General features: G+C 48.7%; 1 protein-coding gene across 1 annotated transcript in view; it reads left to right on the forward strand.

Annotated features, from left to right (window-relative positions):
• Positions 1 to 11667, forward strand: part of NALF2 (NALCN channel auxiliary factor 2) — a 28788-nt gene extending 17121 nt beyond the window's left edge. Inside the window, exons 2-3 of the mRNA XM_027053585.2 lie at positions 9341 to 9512; positions 9904 to 11667. Coding sequence (XP_026909386.1) covers positions 9341 to 9512; positions 9904 to 10289 — 558 coding nt within the window. The 3' untranslated portion in view covers positions 10290 to 11667. The remainder of the gene's footprint in view (positions 1 to 9340; positions 9513 to 9903) is intronic.
• Positions 11668 to 12645: the final 978 nt, after the last annotated feature.

Raw genomic sequence — 12645 nt, forward strand, 5'->3', positions numbered from 1 at the left:
GATATGGGCTGCTCTGGGAGAGAGTAAGAGCCCTGTGACAATAGTGCTTGGCAGTGATGTTGGAATGGAAATTCCAATAGCAGACAGGGAAGTGTCGTGATGACTCTCACAGTCACTTCCATTCTGGAGTGGTCATAAACCTGCCTCTTCTGCTCATGTAATTGATATGGATCACCTAGGCTCCTTAAGAGCTGCCCCTGCATTAGGAACACCACTTTTCACTAACCAGGCTGCCCCTGGCCAAGCCAGGCCCACCCAGCCATTGGCCTTTGAGCAGATGGCCTAGGAAGCTTGGATGTGTGAGGTCCTTCTGGAACTGCAGTGGCTTTAAGTTCTTACCCACCTCTCATCCATCTCACCTGCCTTTCTTCCAGGCTAGGTCAGGCCACTTTGACCCATGACTGCTCATTCTCTGAAGCAGGAAAGCTGTTGCTTATTTTTATAGCCACTTAAGTAAAGCCATATTATCCACCTGGATTTGCCCTGTCATGCCTCTAATCCCAGTCTGACTCTGCCAATCCCAGTGACTACAGCTGTCTCCAGAGTTATGTCCATGATCTCCTTCCCCCAAACTGGAGACTGACTTTGACCTTATCCTTTTCTGATCCAATTCTTTGAAAGCCCAGAATCAGGAATAGGAGCACATGGCTCTTTTCAGACTCTGCCCAAGGAGGTACCTCACACAATTCTAAGTGTGCTGATGGATGTGGTGCAAAGAGGCAAGGGGTTAGTTGTCAGAGTACCCGTTTTAATCTTGGCTTTGTAGTTGATTGCCTGCATGCCTCTGACTTCCTAAGCCAATCCCTTTTACTGGGTCTCAGTTTCCCCTTAGGTAAAATCTGGGGGTAGGGTGGTTACTTGTTTGCAGTGGACAGTGGATTTCATCCCCAAGTCCAGCCCTGATTGCTGCTCTGTCTCCATGGGCTCTGCAGCGGCAGCTCCTGGCCAAGGGTCCCAGAAGTACATTAAGAAAACAAGCAACCATAAAAAGAAGGTCTGTAGGGAGGATTTGGATGGGGAAACAGGCCCTAGGGACATTAGCAAGTTGGAATCCAGGAAGGAAATTGCCGACTTTCTGGTTGGCAAGAACAGAAGCTCTCCTCTCTGGATGGTTTTCCAGCTCTTAAACCAAGGAGTCCAGGATGCCTCCTCTTTTTAAACCCTCTGGCCTTGAGTCTTGACTTTGGTCTGTGTGCCTACCTACTCACTTTTGTGCGTTCACACAGCACCCTGGGGGCCAGGAGAAGTCAGATACGTCTTTCCAAAGGAGCATAGTGATGAGAAGGCCCTGGCCAGGGCTGCAAGCCAGGAAGCAGGAAGGTAAGGCTTTCCAGGTTCTCCTGGTCCTCCCTAAACTGGCCGCTCCAGAGCCCAGAAGGGGTTGGGATCCCCCTCATCTTTCCCGCTCCCATTTCAAGAGTTCTTTAGCAGCCCAGCTGGGAGGAGGGGCGGGATAGCCTTCCCAGCTTCCTTTTTGGATTAATTGGTGTTCCCTCTAGTTACCCCCTGCTTCCTTCCCCTCCCAGTTCCCATAGCAACTTGGCTGCAACAGCCAGAACTTGAGTGAGCCCAGCGGTGGCCTGACTGAGGTGGGAAAGGGGGATTCTGTAGGAAAAGGAGGGCACTTTCAGGTCAGGTCTTCCAACCCCACTCATCCTCTGCTGCTACCTAGAGGGTCCAGGATGGTTAAGCTCAGAGGACAGGACATGATGAAAAAGGCTTTTCTGCCAGAGCTGGAGTCTGAAGAGCCTGAAAGCCCAGAGCCAGGCTGGTTCTCTCTTCCCCTGCCCATGCCCTTGTGTGCCCTGCCCCTGCATATGGAATTTGCAGTTATTGGTAGGATTGTCCAGTCATTGGTAGGCTATTGGTAGGATAATCCTGGAGTTGGAGTCAAGAAACCAGATTCAAATTTTCTCCCTCTGCCAGTATTTTATGTGACTATAAACAAGTCATTCCCCTTTTCCTGGGCCTCAGTTTCCTCATCTATAAATGCAAGTAGAGGGGCTAAACTGATAGTTCCCTGCATATTAAAATTACATAGGGTATTTTGAAAAACTACATGTGTGTGGGTCCCACCCACAAGAAATCTGACTTAGTTGGTCTGGAGTGAATTTTTTAAAGACTCTCCGAGTGATTCTAACATGCAGCCAGCGTTGAGAGACTAGAGCAAAAGACCTCCAAGGGTCTCCCAACTGACTGTTGTCTGGTTCTGAGACATTTCTTCCTTTTCCTTACATGCCCCACCTCCAGCAAGCCCCACAGCTTCCCTAACCCTGGATGTCTTGGCTCTTCCCCATCCTTATGGATGAGTATTGAGGCTGCCCCCGTGACTGCCCAAACAACCCGGTGGCCTCTGGCTCAGTCCTCACACTGATGAGTCAGGGCAAGCTACTTAGGCCCGGTGAGGGGAAAGGGCTGAAGAAACTGAGGCAGGCTTGCTGCCCAGGTGGTAGCCCTGAGAGCCAGACTCTTCGCTGGAGAAGGACCCCAGACCACCTCTGAAGCAGGTGAGTCAGCAGTGGCCTCAGCTGGCCCTCTGTGAGGCCAAGAAATTGGATTACCTCTCAGCTCCTGTTTGCTCTTCCTCCATTCCCCTCATTAGTTCCTTGCCTGTTCCTGCCTAACCACCCACAGACCTGGTGTCCTCCTCAGGCAATCTGCTCACCCACTTGTTGCCATGGTGATCCAGGCTTGGGGTATGGGGCTTGAGGGAGGGTCTTCTAATTAATTAGAAAGACCACACTCCCACTGTCAGGCCACGCCTCTCCCAACCCCTGCCTCCCCCTCTCCCTCCCAGAGCATACAGGTGAGTGCCCAGCCACTATAGCCTGTTATTAGGCTAATCACAGTTGCCTGGGAGGAGGGCTGCAACTCCAATTGGGCCTCCTCACCTAGGAACAGAAATATTTTTTTTAAATATAATTTATTGTCAAATTGGTTTCCATACAACACCCAGTGCTCATCCCAACAAGTGCCCTCCTCCCTGCCCATCACCCACTTTCCCCTCTCCCCCACCCCACCCCCATCTACCCTCAGTTTGTTCTCAGTCCTTAAGAGTCTCTTATGGTTTGCCTCCCTCCCTCTCTGTAACTTGTTTCCCCTTCCCCTCCTCCATGGTCTTCTCTTAAGTTTCTCAAGATCCACATATGAGTGATCATATGGCATCTGTCTTTCTCTGCCTGGCTTATTTCACTTAGCATAATACCCTCCAGTTAGGAGCAGAAATATTGAGCTGAAAGAGCCCAGGGAGAATCCTACAGAGACAGAGACCTCTGTACTCAGTCGGTGGAAGAAGGGACAATTGCACATACTTTGGGGTGAGGATTGAGGAGGATCCTGGGTCCAAGCTGCTGAGATTGGGGCAATGGCTATGGGCAGAGCCTCACCTTTGCATTTGGTCCCAAAGATGGAGGGTGTTCTCTGAGGCACTAGGGCCCTTAGCTGTGGGGATTTCCTTTTCTTTCTTGCCTTGCATTTGTTTATTTTACCCTCCTTCTGCTTTCTTGTATCCCCATCTTCCTTACCCAACTTTATTCCCCTTCTCTCTCTTACCCTCATCTTTGTTACTTCATCTTTCTTACCCCTCCTCTTCACAGCCCCCTCTCTTATGTCCCCACCCTCTTATCCCCATGCTCTTTCTTATGTTTCATTTTCTCTCACCCTTATTGCATCCCTTTACCTCTCTTACCCTCCATCTCTTATTCCTCTGCTGTTTCTCCCCAGGCATACCCCCATCACCACCATTTCTTACTCTCCAACTACCCACTCTTTCTCATCCTCTCTTTCTTACACACTCCTGCCTTGTACACCCTTACCTCACTGCCACTCTCTTCTATCCCTTAACCCGCACTCTTACCCCTCCACCTCTCTCTTACCCTGCCTCTTACCTGCACTTGATCTTTTACATCCTTATTTCACTCCCTTCTCATTCCTTTGCACGTAACTTTCACCCCCAAAATTTCACTTTTAGGGGTTTATATAAATAAAATTTAGCACAGGTGTGCAAGAGACATGTGTACAAAGCATTGTTTATAACAATAAAAACCTGGAAATAAATGTCCATCCACAGGAGGTTGGCACCCTTCCCACTCATGCATTTATTTACCTCCATATTTCCACTTAAGCTGTTGCCTCAGCCTGGAATGCCCTTTTGTCTCACCTCTACCGATCCCATCTAAAATCCTACTTTGAGGGGCACCTGGGTGGCTCAGTCAGTTAAGTGTCTGACTTTGGCTCAGGTCATGATCTCACAGTTTGTGAGTTCAAGCCCCGCATCAGGCTCTGTGCTGACAGCTCAGCTGCTTCAGATTCTGTGTCTCCCTCTCTCTCTGCCCCTGCCCTGCTTGTGCTTTGTATATCTCTCAAAAATAAATAAACATTAAATTTTTTTTTAAATCCTACTTTCAGTTCTAGGTCAGCTGTTATCTTCTCACTGATTGCTTTCCCAACTTTTCTATTTGATTCCCTCCAATGACCAGTGGTTTACCTCTCCTACAGTATAGATCATATGCCATAGATTCAAATTAGATGCATCCATCGATGAAACTGGAATTTCTTTGAGAGTAGGGACATGTCCTCATTGACTTGTCCCGTTCATTCAATAAACAGACCTTTTTATGTATATTGTGCTACAGACACAGTGGTCAATAAGTACACAATGGTCAATAAGACAAACCCATGTCTGCTCTCATGCATCTCACATTTTAGTGAAGTTGGCTGAGAAAAACAAAACAAGGATGCAGACAAAATCATACTTGTGGTGAAGAAACAGTTAAGAAAAAGAGGGAATAATGAGAAGGCATCTTCTAGCTAGAGGGGTTAGGGAGACACTCTTTGAGGAGGTGACATTTGAACTGAGGCCTGAAAGATGAGAAGGACCTAGTCATGCCAAAAGTGGGAGGAAGAACATTCCAGGCCAAGAGAACAGTATGAGCCAAGGCCCCAAGGTGGAAAGAAGTAGGACATGTTCAAGGAAAAGAAAGAAAACCTATGCCTGTGGAGCATGATGAGCTTGAAGGGAGAGATAGGAAATGAGGTTGGAAAGCCAGATGGGAGCCAAGTTTTGCAGGGGCTTGAAGTCTGTGGTCAAAAGTTTGGATTTTATTCTAAATGCATTGAAGGGTTTGAAGCAAGGGAGTAATATGATCTGGTGACATTTTGAGATCACTCTTACTCCTGTGTGAACAGTGGATTGGAAAAATAAAGAGTAGAGGTGGGGAGGCCACACAGGAGACTGTTGTACAGGTGACAGACAACAGTGACCTGCACAAAGTTTTGGACGTGGAGTAAGAATGGGCATGTCTGCATCCCCAAAGGCAAGGGAATTCAAAGCAAAAATGAATTACTGGGACCTTATGAAGATAAAAAGCTTCTGCACAGCAAAGGAAACAACCAACAAAACTAAAAGGCAATCAACAGAATGGGAAAAGATATTTGCAAATGACATATCAGACAAAGGGCTAGTGTCCAAAATCTATAAAGACCTCACCAAACTCCACACCCGAAAAACAAATAACCCAGTGAAGAAATGGGCAGAAAACATGAATAGACACTTCTCTAAAGAAGACATCCGGATGGCCAACAGGCACATGAAAAGATGCTCAACGTCGCTCCTCATCAGGGAAATACAAATCAAAACCACACTCATATCACCTCACGCCAGTCAGAGTGGCCAAAATGAACAAATCAGGAGACTATAGATGCTGGCGAGGATGTGGAGAAATGGGAACCCTCTTGCACTGTTGGTGGGAATGCAAATTGGTGCAGCCACTCTGGAAAGCAGTGTGGAGGTTCCTCAGAAAATTAAAAATAGACCTACCCTATGACCCAGCAATAGCACTGCTAGGAATTTACCCAAGGGATACAGGAGGACTGATGCATAGGGGCACTTGTACCCCAATGTTTATAGCAGCACTCTCAACAATAGCCAAATTATGGAAAGAGCCTAAATGTCCATCAACTGATGAATGGGTAAAGAAATTGTGGTTTATATTCACAATGGAATACTATGTGGCAATGAGAAAGAACGAAATATGGACCTTTGTAGCAACGTGGATGGAACTGGAGAGTGTGATGCTAAGTGAAATAAGCCATACAGAGAAAGACAGATACCATATGTTTTCACTTTTATGTGGATCCTGAGAAACTTAACAGAAACCCATGGGGGAGGGGAAGGAAAAAAAAATGAGGTTAGAGTGGGAGAGAGCCAAAGCATAAGAGACTCTTAAAAACTGAGAACAAACTGAGGGTTGATGGGGGGTGGGAGGGAGGGGAGGGTGGGTGATGGGTATTGAGGAGGGCACCTTTTGGGATGAGCACTGGGTGTTGTATGGAAACCAATTTGACAATAAATTTCATATATTGAAAAAAAAATAAAGTTCAAAAGCCAAAATAAAAAAAATAAAAATAAAAAAAGAATGGGCATGTCTGCATGTGGGGATGCAGGGAAAGAGAGGAATAAAGGCTGACACCTAGGTTTCTGGCTTGAATACCTGGGTAGATGGCCATGGTACTTCATTGAAATGGTCAAAACTTGGGAGTGAGGGGTAAAAAAAATGCAAGAACTTCATGTTAAGACTTAGAGCATGTTAAATGTGAGATGCCAGCAAGTTATCAAAGTATCAAACAACACTTTGGGGTGCCTGAGTGGCTCAATCAGTTAAGCGCCCAACTTTGGCTCAGGTCATGATCTTGCAGTCCGTGAGTTGGAGCCCCACGTCTGGCTCTGTGCTGACAGCCCAGAGCCGGGAGCCTGCTTCAGATTCTATGTCTCCTTCTCTCTCTGCCCCTCCCCCACCCATGCTTTGTCTCTCAAAAATGAATAAATGTTAAAAAACATTTTTTTAAGTATCAAACAACACTTTGTTTCTCAGGGGGTCGATTTGCTACTATAACCCACTACTACCTACCACCACCACCCATCACCACCCTCTGCTTTAGAAAAGGCTGTTGTGGGGACACATTGTGAAAGTCCATGTCCATGGTAAAGTTATTTGTATTTCCCTGTAAATGTTTAAACCTCGTGTAAGAAGCACTGACCATGTTGCGCATAGTGTGATTGAAAGGCTTCCGCCAGCAGAATGACCAGGACCCTTGTTCAAAATGCAGAGTCCTAAGCCCACCTCAGTCTTCTTGAAGCTGAATTGGAGGAAGTCATCTGCATATTGAACAAGTGCCCCAGGAGTTTCTGAGGTCCATTGAAATCAAAGAACCATTGCTATGAGAAGCAATCATGAGAAGGTGCCCCTGAAGATATGAGGAGGATGTGGGCAGGGTAACCCCATCCATGAGAGCTGCCTGGGCATCCTGTTAAAATGCAAGTGCTGAAGTGGTGGGTTTGGGGTGGGGTCCGGGATTCTGCACTTCTCACAAGATCCTAGGTGATGGTGATGCTGCTGGTCCAGGTCCACACTTCCAGTAGCAAAAAGCTATATCAGTGGTTCTCAATGGGAGATGATTTTGCATGATCCCCAGGGGACATTTGACAATGGCCAGATATATTTTTTGGTTGTCACAAAAATGGGGGGGATTAACTGACAACTACTGGGTAGCGTCAAGGAATGCTGCTCAATATCCTATTATGCACAGGATAGCCCCCCTCAAAAAAGTATCCAGTCCATGGGTGTTTACCCAAAGAAAATGAAAACACTAATTTGAAAAAGTATATGCATCTGTATATTTATTGCAGCACTGTTTACAATAGCCAAGGTATAGAAGCAGCTTAAGTGTCTATCGATAGATAAATGGATAAAGAAGACAGGTGTGTGTGTGTGTGTGTGTGTGTGTAATATAAAAGAATGAAAATAAAAGTCATAAGGGGCACCTGGGTGGCTCAGTTGGTTAAGCATCTGACTTCAGCTCAAGTCATGATCTCACAGTTCATGGGTTCAAGCCCCTCATTGGGCTCTGTGCTGACAGCTCAGAGCCTGGAGCCTGCTTTGGATTCTGTGTCTCCCTCTCTCTGCCCTTCCCCTGCTCATGCTCTGTCTCTCTCTCTCTCTCTCTTTCTCTCAAAAATGAATAAATATTAAAAGAATGAGATTGTGCCATTTGAGACAACATGGATGGACCTAGAATGTACTATGCTAAGTGAAATCAGAGTGAGACAAATACCACATTCATTTTCACTTATATGTAGAATATAAAAAAACAAAACAAATGAATAAACAAATGAACAGCAATATCAGACCTAGAAATACAGAGAACAAACTGATGGTTGCCACAGCAGAGGGAATGAAGAGACAGGTAAAATGAGTGAATGGGAGTGGGAGATACAGGCTTCCAGTTGTGGAACGAATAAGTCACAGGAATGAAAGGCACAGCACAGGGAGTAAAGTCAATGGTATTATACTAGTGTTGTATGGTGATGGATGGGAACTACAGTTGTGGTGATAGAGCATAGAGTTGTTGAGGTACTAAGTTGTACACCTGAAACTAATGTAACATGGTATGCCAACTATACTTCAATTGAATTAATCAATTAATTAATTATAAAAAATTTTAGAATTGTCCAGTCCAAAGTGTCAGTAGTGTCACTGTTGAAAAACTCTGGGCTTATTGATAGCCAAACAGTATACAGCAGGGAACCTTTCCTAGCTAGGACCCAGTGCCTGGTAGGAATGGGATAGATGAGGAACAGGAAGTATACTGTGGAATGAAACTGCAAAGCAAGGTTTCCAAAAGAAAGGTAGCATCTGCTCCACACCAGGGCTGAAGCCAACAGGACAGAGTATGGATTAACTAGGGCTTGAAAGCACATGTGGTGCCTGGTAAGGCAGATTCCTGTTTATTTAAAATAACCCCTCACATTTGTATCGCACTTTAGAGTTTACAAAACATTTTCATATGTGTCATATTATTTGATGCACATAACACCCTAATGAGGTAGAGAAAGGATTATTCTGTCCATCTCTTTCTTGAATTTAGAAACTTAACACCATCAGCCAAAGGAATGTTTGCTGAATTGGACAGAAAGAAAATTTACCTCACTGTCAGTGACTTCAGACAAGCCAGGATAGCTCCTTGGCTTGACTACAAGAGCAGGGTTGGATGGGATGATTGGTAACGCCCTTTCCAGCTCTGACACAGGAGTAGTTTTGTGATTTTATCAATGAGAAAATTGTAAGTCTTGGAGGCCTGCAGATTAGGGGACTTGGGAGTTTGGACTATGAGATGAGAGATTTTAATGTAGCATGTAGTGGTCTTGACCCAAACCCTTCTTCTTCTCCACACCTTGGATCCTGGGGATACGTGGGTGGGCAATTACACTCCTCCTTCATCCCTTTCCTTTGAGGTAGGAAGGGGCTGGTGCCTGGGCTGACACTCTTTCCTCTCCCCACAGGCTGTCTACAAGGCCTGGCTGTGCTCAGAATACTTCAGCGTGACCCAGCAGGAATGCCAGCGCTGGGTGCCCTGCAAGCAATACTGCCTGGAGGTGCAGACCCGGTGCCCCTTTATACTCCCTGACAATGAGGAAATGGTGTACGGAGGGCTTCCTGGCTTTATCTGTACAGGTAAAGGCAGAAAACTGGGAAGGAGGGAGAAGGCCAGGGGCCTAGGGCAGGTACCAGGTTGGGGGTGTGGGAGCAGGGAGGACAACAGGGAAGTCAGAAGAAGCCTTGAAGACTTGACAGTGAGGTCCCCACGTTGGGATAGGGTCAAGAGGAATAGACAGAGCACAGGGGCCATCTCTATCAACAACGTGCCCTGGCCAAGGAGTCATCCCAGAGAAACCATCTCAGGTCCCTGGGAGAGAAGTGTCTGGAAAGGGTAGGTGCTGAGGGGTCAGGGGAAAGGAGTCTTGGGCAGGGCTACCAGAGCAGTCCCAGCTTTGAAAATCTCCTCTCTAGGAAAGCCATCTGTCCCCTTAGCACCCCACCACACACCTTCCTTATCCATTGGCAGGGTTGCTGGATACTTCGCCAAAGCGGCCGGAAACCAAGTGCTGTGACGTGCAGTGGGTCTCCTGTGAGTCGGAGAAGAAGAAGTTCAAGGAGACTGAGGCCCCCAAAACCCACCACCAGCAATTCCACCACTCCTATTTCCACCACTACCACCAACAGTACCACCACTACCATCCCCGCCATGACCCTCCAGGCCACATCAGCCACAAGCCCTCCATGCTGCCGGTCTCTGGGGGCTCCCGCCTCAGCCCCAGCAGGATCCGGCTGTATGTCCTTGTTCTCATGCTCCTCCATACCATGGTGTCCTTCTCCAGTAGCCAGGGTGGTGGAGGACTGGGGCTGGAGGCACTGCCTACCCTAGATGAGGGCCTGACTCGGGAAGAGTGACAGCAGGGAGGGAGGACAGACCTCCACCACACACTGACAGCAGCTCCAGCCCCCCCAGGGGGAGGGGGAGGGGCTCCTCCCATGGGAGGTATAGGACCAGGTGGGGGGCGGGGGGAAATGGGGGGCCACACATCACCCCCAGCCTACCCCCACCCCAAAAGCAGCTCCGACAGAATGGCCAGAGGGCCCCAGGGAGCTGCAAAACTCATCTGGGAGTAAAAGGCAGGAGCAGCAGATGCCCCCCCTCAGGTCCCCATCTATGGGGCTTAGCAAAAAAAGGGGGGGAGTGGGGGCTAGAAGTACCCACTCCTGCTGAGAACCCTGACCCCAGGGAAGGAGGCTACTCACCCAGCCTTGGCCCTGCAGGGAATGTTGGGGGGCACAGAGGGGAGAAGCTCTTTCCCCCCTCCACATTCCTTTTGTTGCCACGATCCTTAATTCCCTCCTGCCCATACCCCTACAGGCAATGGCAGACGGTGCAGTGGCCTTCCTCCCACTCCAGTGCACCTTGCCCCATGTGGGGCCACCACAGGGAAGTGTCAGGCTGGGAGATGAGGTGCGCACAGTCGCAACTAGGCCGGGGCCCCAGTTAAGCTGTGCCCCACCACTGTAGGCAGTGAGGGGTAGTCATGGGGTACAGAGTGGTGAGAGAGAGTAGAGATAGGGAAGAGGGAGAGGAGAGAACAGGACAGGAGGGGAGAGGAGAGATGAGATGTGGGCAGAGGGTTTAGAGAGATGGCTGAATGGTCTATAGTCACCTGGCTTTGGAAAGAAGGACGATCAGTGTTGAGGCAGGCTTGAGGACACCTCCCCAAATCAGAAAGGGTTGCATAGAGTCCTGTGGGGAAAGAGCACAGGAACCCGGTTGTTGGGCCTCAAAACAGAAGTCTGAGAGCACATGGTCAGACTGCCGCTGTCTGAAGGGCCATTATCTTACAGAAGGTGCACATACTTCCAAGGGCCATTCTTGCCCTGGAGATCTTGGCCTTGAGGCCAAAGATGTTTCCATTTCTGATCTCCATAGGGAGGAGGGACTTAAGTCCAAGTGGGTCAGGCCTGGCCTGGGTCCCCATACACACTCATTTTGTCCTAGCCCAGGCCTCCATGAAGGAGAACCTGGTGGCATTGCCCCAGGGCTTTCCAGAGATGAGACTCCCCCATCCCCACCCTGTCCCCATCCCCAGCCTACCAAAGAGTATTCATCCCTTCCCATCCCTGACCCCATGGGTTACTATCTGAACTGTGGAACAACCAAACTCGTCCTCACCCTGTAGAGGGTCCTCTGATCCAGCCACCCCTGCCTGCCCCTTCCTGAAGAAAGGCCAGAGACAAGGCTAGGGGACCCACTGAATAAAGATAATGTGCTATTGTCTCTTGACTGAGACATTTGAGTTATTTAGTCAGGCTAGAGGGCTAGACAAGAAAAGAAGCATCGAGAGGCCCTTGGAGGCTGTTAGCCTTGTGCTGATCTCCAGAGAGTCGGAGGCTACATCGCCCGGGACCTCTAAAAGCCAAAAGGAGCAGACAAGAAAGGGCACCAGAACTGTGTTCCTGCAATGGGCCAAGTGGCATTCGGTACCAGAAAGGCTTGTGTCCTAGGCTGTGATTGATACCAATGAGTTAAGGGGACGAGTGGGCCTAGAGCTGCATTAGGTGAAACCAAGAAGTGGTTGGCAGGGGATAGATGGGAGACCTCCTAGTAGAGAGGGAATCATTTAAGGACCTCTGCTGGGTCCCAGAGAGGCTTTGTGAGACCGGGGAGTCCTTCCCTGCTGGTTTTCTCATTTCTCACAGCCTGTTTCCCTCCCCCAACCCCTGTGCCCCACCCACACACTCCCCTGTTTGGCCCTCAGCACTTCGGGCCTAGCCACATACCCCATCCCTAGAGTGCTCTTTTCAGCTGGGGAGGGGAAGAGGTGCTGGCTCCTTTCCAGAGACGCTTATGTAGATGTGAGAGACCCTAGGTACAGCCTTCTAACTCCTGCATCCTCAGGAGGGGAAAAGGGACTGGGAAGTAAAGGGGACGTTAGGGCCCCAAAGAACAGACCCTTGGAGACTCCCATCCTCTCTTCCCCCTCACCAAGTGCCCAGGAGACCCCTGGCTCAGACCAGCCCAGGGCCTTGCCCAGTGGCAGGGAAAAGGGGCACCGCACTCCACCTCAAAGTCATTTGACTGTCCCTGTCCACCTCACCACCCAGATCTTCCACCACCCCTCCAGCTGCCCCTGCCCTCCATCACAGGCAGCAGAGCTGGGCAGCTTTCTTATGCCATTTTCTACACTGTGCTTCATGAGTAGAACTCTCTTGCACTAGTTCCTATGACTGAGTCTCCAAGCTGGATTCCTAGTAGCCCCCC

This window comes from Acinonyx jubatus, chromosome X (genome assembly GCF_027475565.1).
Source record: "Acinonyx jubatus isolate Ajub_Pintada_27869175 chromosome X, VMU_Ajub_asm_v1.0, whole genome shotgun sequence".
NCBI classification, from domain to species: Eukaryota; Metazoa; Chordata; class Mammalia; order Carnivora; family Felidae; genus Acinonyx; species Acinonyx jubatus.